This window comes from Crocuta crocuta, unplaced genomic scaffold (assembly GCF_008692635.1).
Source record: "Crocuta crocuta isolate KB4526 unplaced genomic scaffold, BGI_CrCroc_1.0 scaffold598, whole genome shotgun sequence".
NCBI classification, from domain to species: Eukaryota; Metazoa; Chordata; class Mammalia; order Carnivora; family Hyaenidae; genus Crocuta; species Crocuta crocuta.
In genome coordinates, this window is record NW_027532848.1 from 973,462 (window position 1) to 987,862 (window position 14,401).

General features: G+C 39.0%; 1 protein-coding gene across 1 annotated transcript in view; it reads left to right on the forward strand.

The window, feature by feature from the left end:
* DMD (dystrophin) overlaps window positions 1-14,401 on the forward strand; it is a 637,032-nt gene that overhangs the window by 265,535 nt on the left and 357,096 nt on the right. The window contains exon 7 of the mRNA XM_077745468.1: window positions 4,090-4,246. Coding sequence (XP_077601594.1) covers window positions 4,090-4,246 — 157 coding nt within the window. The remainder of the gene's footprint in view (window positions 1-4,089; window positions 4,247-14,401) is intronic.

Consider the following 14,401-nt stretch of genomic DNA (forward strand, 5'->3'; position numbering starts at 1 on the left):
AAATATATAGGGTTATATCAATAGTTTTATAAAGGAAGTCAAAGTGGGGCACCTGGGTGGCTCAGTCAGTTAAACATCTGACTCTGGATTTCAGCTCGGGTCATGATCTCATGGTCCATGAGATCAAGCCCCACATCGGGCTCTGCACTAACAGCATGGACCTGGTTGGAATTCTCTTTCTTCTCTCTCTCTCTCTTTCTGCCCCTCCCCTACTCATGCACACATGCTCTGTCTCTCAAAATAAATAAGCAAACTTTTTTTAAATAAAGAATAAAGGAAGTCAAAGTGAAAAATGAATCCAATGTAACACATTTTTCTTTAAGAATAATGCCTTTCAGAGTAAAGTTTTATTAAGAATTTTAAACTAGACATCAACCCAGTCATACTTGAAATATTTGTGTCCAGAGAAATAACCATCACTTTAGCAGCCCCTATAATTCTTAGTACACTGACACTGAAGAGTTCCTTAATGACAAGCATTATATCCCAACACACCTAAAGGTTCTCCGTTTCACCTAAACCTTAAAATGGTAGAAATTATCTGCTTATTAAAGATCACCACTTGCCTTATTAAAAGTTAGTAGCCCCTAAGCTGTTGTCTTCACTAATAAAGATGAGTAGAAAATGGATAGAAGCCTAAGCAAGCCCCTTCAAACTTCCACTTTTATTTCTGTTGAGTAGGTAGGGGTAAATAGTGTGTATTTGCTAATTAGCAGGAAGTCTTTTTGCTCAGGGATCCAAAGCATTTGGTGAAAACCACTAAGGTTAAAGATTTTTTACATAAGGAGCGTTTGCAATTTCTACTTCCCATGTCTAAATATGACAGCTCAAGTTGTGTGTTTCAGCTGCTGTCTTTGAGCCTTTGCAACTTACTTTGCACATTTGCAAAGCAAGAGGGTTGAACGAGAATCTCTAAGGTTGCTTCCAGCCTATGATAAAACCAGGAGGGTGGAGTGGGGAAGAGTCATAACAAGTAAAAAGAAACAGTTTCCGAAGAGACATTCCCAATACAAGCGTAGGTTAATCCTTTAGAAATATTTGGTATGCAATCTTGAAAATAAAAATAGGGCAGCTGCGTTCAAGGACTGCATTAGAAGTGTGTATTGAAAACACTTCACAAGCTTAGCATAGCCAGAGAAAATGTTTTGTGAGCTCTTGGTGTTTCGTTACATTTAGATCGCCTTCAAAATCGTGTCATTGACAGATGCCACCTTTGCTCTGTGGAGACCAAGAAGTAATGTTAAGGACATACGGGAACTACTTTAAGAAATTCTTTCTTAAAGAGAAAGAACTTCACACTGAAGTTTGAGAACCATGGCTTTAGATTGGACACCTTTGTAAGCGTGGTTTTCACTCAGGACCCATAACGTGACTGCTCTTCTCCTCTCCCTCCTTTACCCAGCATCCCTTGTTCTTTATGAGCCTTTTGGTTACATTTTTGTCACCCACCGCTCTCATGCTTTAGCAAGGGAAAGAAACAGTCATTTGATTTGGAGTTAATGAAGGTGATCAGACATTCCGAAATGTTACCTAACTCCATACTCTAGTTACATGAGAGCCTTTTCTCACCCATCGCAGGTCCTTCTTCTGTTCCTCCTTAACGGGCCCTGAAGTTTCTCTTAGATCCTTTCGAAGTGAATTCCCTGGGCCTCAGAGCTATTTTTTTCTCTTGGGGACGCAAAGGGTTTCATTGACCTGTTAATGATTTGTTAGCACCATTTAACCCTGACCCTGGCGGTAGCAGCGCCCTATGCAAATGAAGCAGCAGCTGGGAGCTTCCAGCTGGCCCTGGGCCCTTCAGCCTGTTTGTCCTCCTCCAGACCTTTCCACCACCAGGATATGTTATTTCCTCCACCAGTTAGAGGGAGGCCAGGCATCAGGCCTCTCTACATTCTTCCTCACCTCGCTCTCTTCCTCCTCCCAAGGCCTTACTGGGACCTAGTGGCACTCAATACTGCTTGATTTAATCAGAGCCTCCTCTTTTCCACACTGCCTTTCCGTGTCTGGACTGTGGCTCTCTCCACCTTCCTCTCCACATGTCCTGCTGGACAGCCTCTCTCACCCACAAGGGGACCAAGCTGCAAATTCCAGGCACCCCAGGGCATCCCTGTAACCAGTAGTCATCACGTGCCATTGAACAGCTAAGATCTTGCATAGGGAATTCTCACTTGGGCTTCTCGTGGAAAAGCAATAAGTGAAAGAGAAACGGAACAGACACAGAAAAGAACTGACCTCTACCCTATATGCAGGCTGCACTATTATATTTAATTCATGGTATTTATGGTATTTCATGATTCTTTTATTAGATCATAATGCCCTTAGAGTCTTGAACCATTTAATTTCTCTGATGGAAATGCCTTCAGTTTTTCTGGACATAATGTTTACATTGCTCATAATAAAAAGACAGTTCTGATGATTTGGAAACGTAGAAAGCTGAAGGAATAAACCACCTCTAAATCTACCTCTGAGGGCTAAAGTCAGTGTCATTTCAGAGGTTTTTCATGCCTAAGACAAGTGTGTGCACACAAATACACATACACAAACATTTTAGAAAAATAGATTATAGACACTTTTGTAACCTGCTTTCTCACTCAGCAACTGACAGGGTGATATTTTCCATATCCCTAAGTAATTTATTTGCTGACATCATCACATTGAACAGTGCATAGGATTCATAGGATGTAGGCATTGCATTGTAAGAATTCACCATCATATACATAACCTCTTCCTTAGTATGGAATATTGAAGTTGTTTCTACCTTGTGTCAGTCATAAGTGATGCTGAAAATAACACTTTTCTACCTCCGTCTTCGTATGATTTTCCAGTTACTTCCCTAGAGTACAACTTTTGCATTTAAGCTTGTGGGTCATTGTATTTGCACACTTTAAAGACTTGTAAGTATCACCTTCAGAAAGAAAAATTATCCCTCGGAAAGTTTGGAACAATTTAATTTCAGTACATAGCCACTATTTGGTGATTCTGTTTGCCTAAGACCAGCAGGAGAATTGTGTTTGAAATGTCAGGCGAAGTTAGCAAACAGCAAAGGGAAATGTTTTTCTACCTGGTTGCTTTACGCTTCAATCTTTGCAGCATTGGAGACTATATTATGCTTATGTTATAGGCAGCATTAATTTTTATGAATTAATAAGTAATTGCTGATAATATATGAGTAATGCAGCGTAGTTCTTGGTTTACCTGAGGATGGAGCTTGGCTAACATTCCGCATTTCTTTTGTTTTCTGGATGATGATTTATTTGGTTAATTGAGCTTCTCGTCCTCAAGTGAAATGTGGATTTTATAGCACAGATCATTCATTTGTATATTCTTAAATGGCTTCTATGGATTAACATGTTCTAAATACAGTTGATGGTAAAGCACTCATTCTACTGCCTAAATTATTCATGTTTGGGGGAGGCTTTCAGGCAAATGTCTGATTTTACTTTTCCACGTGAGTTGTTGTCTCAGTACATTTTACACAAAGGAAACAAAGCGGAAAATGTTGGAACTTGGTGAAAACAAATCCCAGGTGCACATGAATAAAGAAGGGTGGAGGGAAAGGAGAGGCATATGGGAAGAGGAGCAGAAAGGAGCTGATGCCAGATGGAAGGAGTCAATGGAAGAGGCTGCCTAGGGTGTAGAAATGGAAAAGTCAAAATGTGGGGAGAGACCTTTCCATTTCTCAAAGCAGAAAGAATTCCAGTACGAGCATGAGTCACTAGAAAACTGAGTGGTTTATATTAGTCACTGGGAGCAAAATTCTTTCTACCAGAAATATTAAGAATCATTGACTGCAACACTATAGAAAAGTAATCCATTCTGGTGTGTATTTCATGCCGAAAGTCTCCAGATTCTGCATGTGGAAATAAACGTATGGCTAAACACTGTCTTCCCTCAAAACTGTCATCAAAATGCCCCCATTAAATGGCTCTCAAAAGCAGAGAGCTTGATTTTTATTGAGGACTGCTATACGGTTCACAGTGGGTTTACATACTGTGGAGCCAACCAAGGCACTGTGCCTTTAATGGATTGTTGGAATCATTCATTACCATTCTAGATATTTTGACCTACTTTGTTCCTGTTGTTCTTCAGGTCTCATTTGGAAGCCAGTTCTGACCAGTGGAAGCGTCTGCACCTTTCTCTTCAGGAACTTCTGGTGTGGCTACAGCTGAAAGATGATGAGTTAAGCCGGCAGGCACCTATTGGAGGCGATTTTCCCGCAGTTCAGAAGCAGAATGATGTACACAGGGTAGGACATTTTTAAGACTAGTGCCTTGCACAGAGTAAGCATTCGGTGCCTCTTTTAAAACGAGTTTTGGTTGAAATTGAGTTGACCAGAAATCTTTTTCACTCTGCTGATCCAAGCGTCAATTATAAATAATCCAAGCCATTGTTATTTTAAAGGTCAAAAGCATCCCTATTAACAATATTCTTTAAGAAATTGCCCATCTCTCTCAGTGATTTTTAAAAACATTTTCTTATGGAAAATAGTAAACATATACCAAAGCAGACAGAATCCTCTAATAAACATCAAGACTTCAACAGTTATCAGCTCATGCCCAATCTTACTTCTTCTAGACCTCTGCTGGTTCTCTATTTGAAATAAATATCAAGCATGGATCACTTAATCCATAAACAATTGAGAAAGTATCTCAAAAGATAAGGATCCACTCTTTAAATGTGACCACATTGCTACTATAATGCTTTTTAAGTGTCAATCATTTTATTCTAGTGAATTTCCAGGCATTATTCAAATTTCCACTCTTAACATATACATGTCTTAAATGTCTTAACATGTCTTTTTGTTTAAATAAGACTTAAAATAAGGTTCACACATTGCATGTGGCTAATTTGTCTCTTAAACATATTTTTTCAAATTGTTATTTTGAAATAATTATAGATTCACAGTGAGTTACAAAAATAGTACAGTTTCCCTATACATTTCACCCAGTTTAATGGTTACATCTTACATAACTATGCAACAACAAATGTTGCCATTTCAACAGACAATATAAAAATGTACAGTTATAGTATAATTCAATTCACACTAGCTACATTTTAAGTACACAGTAGCCAGATGTGCCTAGGGGCTACCATATTGAACAGTATAGTTCAACTGGTTGGATCATATTCAGGCTTGACACTTTTGGTAAGACTGCTTCAGAGATGGTAGTGTATTCCACCATCGTCAGGAGGTACGTAATATCTTGTTTTCTCTTTTGTGTGTGTGATTGGGACTGCTGTCCATGATCAATGGCTAGGGGTTGCAATGTGATAATTGCCTATTTCTATAGTTTCTTCTTCATCTGTTAGCCAGAATAGTCTTACAAAAAAAAAAAAAATTCACTCATCTACTCTTTGGGAAGCCAGCACACAGTTCGTGTACAATAGGCAGGATACTCCCCCAGCCTTCAGAATAACATGTCAGTCACTAGCATCCTCCAACAGTGATTGATTGTTTCTCTCTGTTTTATTTTCTTTCGTTCTTTGTTATATTTCAGTTTTTTCTACTAGGCTCTAAGTGGGGAAGTCAGAGATTTGGTCTTGCTCACCTCCAAGATCGTAGTACCTAGCAAAGTGTCTGGCATAGACTGGATGCTGATAAGTGTTTTTGAAATGAGAATCAAAGGCACAAGAACAGAAATGAATAGCAAACCAAGTAAATGACTAAGAAAAAAAGCTTGATAAAATGGTGTCCCTTTTGTTATGTTCAACAATTAAACAAAGAGCTCTGTGGAGACACAGCCAAAGGTAGCATATTAAAGAAAAGTCAAGGGTTTCTATTATTCCAGGGAAGAGGATATGATATAGAAGATTGCTCAAAGGGAAGAGGACATGAGGGAAGATCCATGAGTCTCTGCACAAAAATTGCCAAGGAAACTGACAGTTTCTCCTTTACCAATTCCCCTTCATAAAATCCAGAACATTAAATTAGCTTTGTGGCAGAGTGGAATATAATAGTGACATTTTTTTAAATGTTCTAACTTTGAATAAATAGTCAAAACATGCCAGTGTATGTGTAGAAGAACATTCATTGAGACAGAAGGGCATTTTAAATAGGTTGCATTTATATGATGTAAAGAAATGAGACAGAATTTCTACAAAAGGTGTAATTTTAGTCTAATTCTAGAAACCAAAGATGAATCATTGGACAAGTGCACTAGCAGTCAGGAGGGACTCTAGTCACATTCCTCCAAAGCTAGATTGAGATTGTTACTTTGCTCTTCAGCTATAAGGTGAAGAATTTGACCCAAGTTTCCACAGTGCCTACTAGCCAGCGTCTTATTATAAATACGTCCTCAGTATCCCGGGTTATTGGCTTTGGTTACTTGCTAACAGTGGTAAAATGTTAGTACTAATTCTCAATCCTCTTAGGTGGAAATCTCATGACCAGTAACATGCTTTGGGGACAGTGATGCTAGAGTAACATGCACCAGACTGAAGTGAACAACTAGTCCCCACTTGGCTAGTGTGCTTGTCCAGATACCCATCTGCTACCTTTCTTTCACTACTCAGACTTCCTGCCTATTGATAACTCTGTGTTCTGTACATGCGTTCCACTGCTCCCCTATCTTCACCTCCCTCCAAATCTACCTTAGATTCAATCATAAAACATGTTAATAATGCTTCCCAAAGACACTAAGAGCCTGTGCTTTATTATCTCTGTGGGTACAACCTGCAAAACCTCCAAACTTGGAGAATCTAACTTTCTCCTGTCCTTACAGCAACAGAGCAGACCAGTATAGTCACCTTTTCAGGATGACAAAACAAGCCTTCCCTTGACCAGCCCAATACATCACTGAGTCAGTTTACCTCCAAAATATTTCTTGGCTCTGTCTACTGCAGTCATCACCATAGTTACAAAAGACCCTATCTCCTAATGTTTCTGCATCTACTCTTGCGACCCTACAGTGCGGTCTTTACATTTCAGCGAGAGTGATCTGTGTAAAAACATACACTGAATTCTGTCCGTCCTCATCTTAACACTCTTTCTTCAATGGCCTCTCAGTGCCACTGGAGAAAGACCAAAATCCTCAACAAGGGCCCCAACCTTCTCTTTTCTTACTGCTCTTCCTCTTGCCGTCTGGACGCTAGCCATACCACGTTCTTTTGGTTTCTCCAGTTCTCCATGTTACTCTCAGGCGGTGCTTTGAACACGTTGGTCCTCTGTCTGAAGCCCCTCCTACCTACACCCACGCCTTCATAATTTCCTGGTTAACATCTAATAATCCTTTACATCTTGGCTCAGACATGGAGCAAGCTTTTCCCTCTTGCCCACATTTGACCAGATCTTCTTCTACATGTTCTCATACACAGTCTACTTTTCCTTCCGCAACTTAACGTTCTTTGTCATCATGTGTATGTACAATTATTTGATTAATGTCAAGCACTGTCACTAAACCATGTGCTCCATGCAAAAGCCTTCTTTCGCGGTGAGGTTGTCACTTTTATACCCAGCACTTTCCAAAGTTGCTCATACAGAGTAGATTCAAAATAGGTAAAGAAACAAAGGAATTAAGGAAAAAAGGAAGAAGGGAAGGAGAAAGGGGAAAAAGCAATCAGTGATCTAATCTTGACTTTATTCATCCTTCCTTAGTCTGCTGAAGCCAGGGTCAGGGAAAGAAAGTATGAGGAGTGATGTTCCTTCCTAACTGCAGGATTTTTCTGTTTATTCCCAGCTCAACATCTATTTGTACTGTGTAGAGCTGCTTTGATGCCCAATGTTTTCACAAGCTTCTCTCTGTATCCTTAAGAAAAATTCTCGTCACAAAACACCCTCCTCCCTCAAAGAACATCATCACTCCTAAGTGTTGAGGAGAGAGCAATTTAGCACCCTGTTTACTCAGAGTTTTGTCACATTTATGCAGTAGCCCTTTTATAGTTGCAGTGGAATGCCGGTCTAGTTAGTAATGCTCCTGGTGCCTGTTGGCAAAAAGAACAAAGGAAAATCCTTGAGACTGGGTCTCTTTATCAGAGCTCCTGAACTTACTTGGAAAAGAGAAAGGAAATATAATCAGGAGAAAAATGTCAAGATCCAGTCTTTGGCAGATTTTGTATTTGTAGACTTGTTGTAGTTTGCCTCGGTTCCAGGATTATAAATTGTCTTGCTCTTTATGGGTTTCTTGATTCAAATACTGTTGATATAGAATGTTTAGTATCAAGATGGGTCACTTGCTATCATAAACTTGTTCCCCACGTATTTGGTGTGTCATTTTTTTCCCAAATCCGCTGCTTACCATCTATTGTAAATTATTAATGCCTTGGGTTGTTGCTTTCTATGGGAATACAAATCCCATTACAGTGTCAGAAGTTGAAAGTATAGAAAAATATTTTTCACTTTTCTTTTCTATAAATCGGGATGTTTATAGAAGAGGCAATTTACATTTTCTCTGTGTATCACTGCAGATTAATGATAAAATTTGATAGCACAGTATCGTCTGTCTTGTACTCTTACAGCAAAAACATATAGTCATTCTCAATCACTGTGATGGAGGGGTTCATGGTTTTCTTGTAGGGAAAATTCCAAGACATTCCACACAGGTTGTTAGGGACTGCAGTCTTACCCCCCAAAGCAATTTTCACCCCCAGGGCAGTGGATCTCTGTTCCCCAAACCAGCTGGGCAGCATAACAAACTGTAACTGGAATGGCTCTCGAGCCTGATTAATAAAAAAATGCTCCATATGCGGTGAGGTGTTATAAATAATTAAAGTTCAAATATGCCTTCACAAATATAAACTGACCAGTTTTTATATCTTTTGAATACATTATCCTGGCTTTTACAGTCCCTCATTACTTGCCTTGCTAGAGTGACTCGTTTTCAATTAGTGTGTATTATTCTGGTCCAGATATATTTTTAAAACTGACTTCCTTTGTTTTACTTGAGCGGTCACTAAAGTGATATTTATTACTTGTCTACTTCCATGATTAACCTAGAGGGAGTTTTAAAGGAGCACATCAGAGTGGGAAATTTCTAAGGAGAACTGCAGTCAACCACCAGCTGCTTTGACTCCCTTCATCCTACCCCAAACCCAAACGGAGATTAAGTCTTGATTATAAGAACACTGTAGGTAATGACTTTTTGTTTGCATTTGTACTAATGAAACTGTTTGTCATTAGGCTTTCATCTTTCAATTTAAGAATCTCTATAATTCCTTCCCTTGATACCGTTAAGGACACCTTCAAGGCTTTCTGAGATTTTCTGGTTAAGATTTAGATGGAAGGAATCAATACATACATTATTAAAACAGTGGACAGAAAGCCATTATTGCATGGATGCTGTTGACAAATGAAAAGGCTGGAATAAAGTAGTTTACTTGTTCATTTGTCAGGTCATATATTATGCATGTTCGATTTCCTCAGAAGTCACCACAAAGTGAGGGAGAGGTTCAGAAATTCAATAAAATTATCCTGGAATCACATTGTTGATTATACATTTATTTAAGCTAATTCTGTTATCAATGCTAGCCTGCTTCCTTTGGGTACATTTTAGTATGTGTGTTAGCTTGATGAGTTCGCTGTGTTTTCTTTCCACGGAAATAGATTATGTCTTCAGGTGCCATTTGTGAATGTTAAAATTCAACTCAGCTCTGTGTTGAAAAAAATGCATTGTTCCCTAGCACCTCTGAAAAACAAGCAAAAAAAGGTTGTGATAGGGTAATTCATTCCAACATTCGATGATCTTGCCTCTTAGAGTTTCTAAACAAGTTTGGTTCGCCTGCAAATTCACTGTTCGTTATTTCTANTAAAAGCAATAAACTCATAGCAAGACTGATAAAGAAAAAGACCAGAAAGACCAGAAAATACAATTTGACAACATCAGTTCAGGATAAGGAGAACATGACTACAGAGCTTACAGATGTTAAGATAATAAAATATTTCACAAGTAACTTTGTACGAATAAAGTTCACAATTTAAATAAAAGTTACAAATTTCTTAAAAAACAAAACATTCCACTAAAGCAAGAAAAAAATTAGAAATCTGGACATTACTCTGGAAATAGACATCTTTTGGATCTATTCTTTTTTCCTAATGGAGTAAGCTACTTTTGTGTAAGTTTGATATTTTATGCAGTCATACTTAGGAATGCTGAATAGAAAAGATTTTAAAATTATTTTTAGAACGACATTTCTAGGCATTTGAGGGAGTCTTCTGAAAACTAGCTACATCATCAAAACTTGAGAATGGAACCATCTAGGATTTGCCACTTTTTTTTAATGAGCATAACAAAATAAAATATGAATAATTTACAAATTGACTTCCCTACCAAAGTCCTCTTTCTAACCATGTCGAAATATTCTGCTATCTTGAAAAACACTCTTTTTTGAAAAATTTTTTATTTTTTATTTTTTTTTTTTGAGAGAGAGAGCGTGAGCAGGGGAGGGTCAGAGAGAGAGGGAGACACGGAATCCGAAGCAGGCTCCAGGCTCTGAGCTAGCCATCAGCACAGAGCCCGACACAGGACTCGAACCCACGAACCATGAGATCATGACATGAGCCGAAGTCGGACACTTAACCGACTGAGCCACCCAGGCTCCCCTTGAAAAACACTCTTAAAATATTTGTATAGGATATTGCCTTTATAGAGCACATTTACACATTCATTTAGTTTTACATGTACCCCTGATCTTTTTCTCTGTTGTTCCTTTTCCCAAAAGAAGCATTTTAGGAAAAACTGTAACATATCTCAGACTCCAAGGATTTATTGATTCTTTCAGTGATTATTTATTGAGGGCCTACCCTATGCCAGGTCTGAGGATAAAGGAGTGAACAAAACAAGACTCTGCCCCCACAGAACTTCAGATTTTACTGAGCAAAACAGCAAACCAGTAAATTAACATGTAAACTCCTATCACATCAGTGCTTGCGAGAGAAAATAAACAAAACAACACTAGAGAAAGAATGAGAGGCAGTGGCCCCCCTGACGAGGTTATATTCCACCAAAGATCTGAGTGAGTGAGCCAAGCAAAGACCTTGAGTGAAGAATATTTTAGGCAGAAGAAGCCACGAATGCAGAAACCTAGAGGGAAGAACAGTTTCAGTGCACTCAGGGAACAAGTGGATGGGCTAACGGTAGCTTGTAGAGAGTGTCCAAGGCCAGATAATCATTCATGCTGGCTGCCATCGTTTGGAGTAGATTTTATTCTGTGCATAAGAAGACACTACTGGGGGACCGTAAGCAGGGATGATCTGACCTGGTTTCAAGTGTCCAGAAGCTGACTCTGGCTGCTCTCTGGAGAACTGACTCTGGAGGGAGCAAAACTGAAAGCAGGGAGAAAGTGAGGAGGCCGTGGAAGTCATTTGGGAAGGAGATGATGATGACTTGGCCTAGAGTGGAAATGATAGACATGATGAAAAGTTATTTGACCCAAGATATATTTTGAAGGTAGAGCTGACAGAACTGAAGATACATGGGATGTGGACTGTGAGAGAAAGTGAAGAGCCAAGGATATCTCTGAAGTCTCTGATTTGAACAACTGGAGACATGAGAATACCATTTATGGAGATGGGAAAGACTTTGAAGTGATCATGGATGAGGGCGTGTACATGGAGCAAAACAAGGCTTCTGTTTTTAGATTGTATTGATAGACAGAGACAAATGGTATGATTCAGAAATTATTCACCACTTACACTTGAGAATCTCAAATTTTGGCTGTGCCTCCTGGGAATGGATATAAATTAATTTGTCACAGGGTCTCCTAATAATCAATTCATCTGTACTGTTGCTACAGAACGAATTTCCAAAAGTTAGGGTTTGGGTTCAACAACCTAAGACCTAATTCTCTAAATGACCATGGGAATAGTTGGAGCTTTCACCAGTGGTTTCTCAAGGTCAGCTCAGAACTTAACAACATCATTGTCAGTAGGAAGTGACTTCCCCAGTGGTTGTTGGAAGCTGCCCAGGCCTAGGATTTAGAGTCAGACAGCTGTTCAAGATGCTGCGTGGGCACTAAACTATTCCTCCATAGTATCACAGATCTGCAAGCAGGCTGGACTCTATTCTAGCCCATGCCCTTGATCTCAAAGAACACAACTTTTAGTTTAAAAAAAAAATAAATCTCAACAAGGAGTTGGTTAAACACATTTCCCCCTGAAACACTCAAAAATGTTTTCTCGTTGAGTACCATTAGATGTTTTAAATAATTTCAGGCTCCACATGCATCCATTTCTTTTTCGACTTTGCTTGAAACTGTTTCAGTTTCATTTATGAATGTTGTTCTTGCTGTTGACAATCCAAAACAACAGCTGAGACGTATCTGATACTATGATCCATTATCTTCACTTTCCCTCCAAAGTGGACTAGAAATAAAAAGGACCTTTTTTCCATCTTATTTAATGATGACTATGTAGTCAAACTCTTAGAAGTAGAAAGTTGAAGGGAGGTTGTGAAAGGCTGGGGAGAGGATGAAATGGGAGGTTGCTGTTCAATGTTAAGTTTCAGTTGTGCAGAAGGAATATGTTCTAGGGATCGGCTGTACGACTGAGTGCCTGGTATCAACACTACTTTGGGTCATGGGTTGAACTAACTTAAAACTTTCTTAAGAAGGTACATCTCATGTTAAGTATTTTTAGTGCAGTTTTTAAAGATCAGGATGATTTGACCTTTCCTTTATATTCCCTTTGCTCCATTTGTAGGACTTCTGTAATACTAGCTATTTCAAATGAATTTTAAGGGAATCCTTTGTCTTCTTGTTTTCTTCTTGTTGTTGTTCTCTTGCTGCTGCTTTCAGATTTCTTCCTTCCACGAATCCCCATCAATTTGCCTTAGATTCTTAGAGGCAAAATTCCTGCTACTCCAGTTAACCACCTTTCTGGATCTTGCCCCTTTCCAAAATCTTGGTTTCAAGTTCATTGGGCATAAATGCTCCTTAAGTCAGTATTCAGTAAATAAAACATTGGTGATGTGTTTGAGACTCAGTAAACATAGTGGCTCTTTAAGTGAGGAGTGTCATTGTGGTGGTAGAATGTATCCAACTTTCTTATGAGAAGTGAAAATAAGATGGGAGGCATATAGAAAAAGCAGAAATATGGAAACTAGCCTGATAATGTAGGATGACAAAACTAAAACACTGATCAATTTGTCACTATGGCTGTGTTAATGTCCTTGTCCTGTGCCTACTCAGGAACCATTTGTTTAATGAGTGGCACCATTAGATCACTTTAAATTTTAGGGTCTGTCTGCTGTTCACTCGTCTCTTAGCTAATGCTTCTGACTAGAGGAAAAGCCCCAAAGAGTAGTTCTCACTTCTGAATGTGTGGGCATGAACATCTCCTTCAGGGAGGAAATCTTTAGGATTAAGAAGGCAGAGTTAATAGGGCCTCCTCTTGAGGAAAATCTGCTCAGTAACTCAAAGATTACATTCATCTTTGCATCTGGCACATAAGAATAGACCCAGAATAAGAGTTCTCAATTTTTCCCAATCGACAGCATTTAATTTTTTCTGTAATAATTCATGAGCCCAGGCTTTCACCCTCAAGCATGCTCTGCATCTAAATCAAACTGACCTCCATATAACACACTCTGGTTTTCTAACTGGGTGTTCTGTTACGTATTCAACAAAATTTATTACCCACTATGTGCCAAGCTCTGGCTGTAATTTTTATCATCAGTAATGGTGTCTAGAAGAGATTATCTCAAATTGCCACCATGTAACAGGCTTTTGGCCAAATAATGACCTAAACAACCTAAACATTTTGATTATAGAATATTCCAACTGGATGTTAGAATTTAGGTAAGGTATTTAGTAAACCCCCCACAGTTTACAAATGAGGGTACAAGGGCCTAGGGAGATCTTAGGACTGGTTCTAGATCACCCAGCCACACTTCAGCCCATCCCAGACTTGAGCATTCTTCTCACCACCTCGGTCTGCCTCATGGGGTTATTCTATCAAGTTCTGCTAACAAGTGTGAATAATGTCTAGCCATTCCATGAGATTTCAGTTGGAATAACACAAATATAGACTTGCCACTTCCGTGAGAATATAGATACAATTCAGCTCCATGGAAACTGCACATGGTTGAAAGAGATCTGTGTTTGGAAAAGTGAAGGTTTTCACTTGCATCCATAGTGATAGGAACACTGTGTTAAGGTGAAAGCAGTATTGCTTTTCTCTCAAAAATGTCATTCCCCGTGCCCAGAGGTCTCATCTCGTCCCTCTCTTCCCTGAGGTACGTCAAGTACATCAGTATCTCACTTTTCATCCTCTCTATGCATAATTCTAAGCTACTTCTCTTTATGATATTATTAGGTATTTGAGGTAAGATCCACCCTAGTTGGTTTTTTGTTTTCCTGTAAGGAGGAGAGACTGGGGCGGGGAGGGGGAATCAAATAATCAATGACTCGGTTCTTCTCTTTTGCTTTCCGGGGTTTTTTTTTTCTTCCCATTTCTGTCTTACTTCATGGC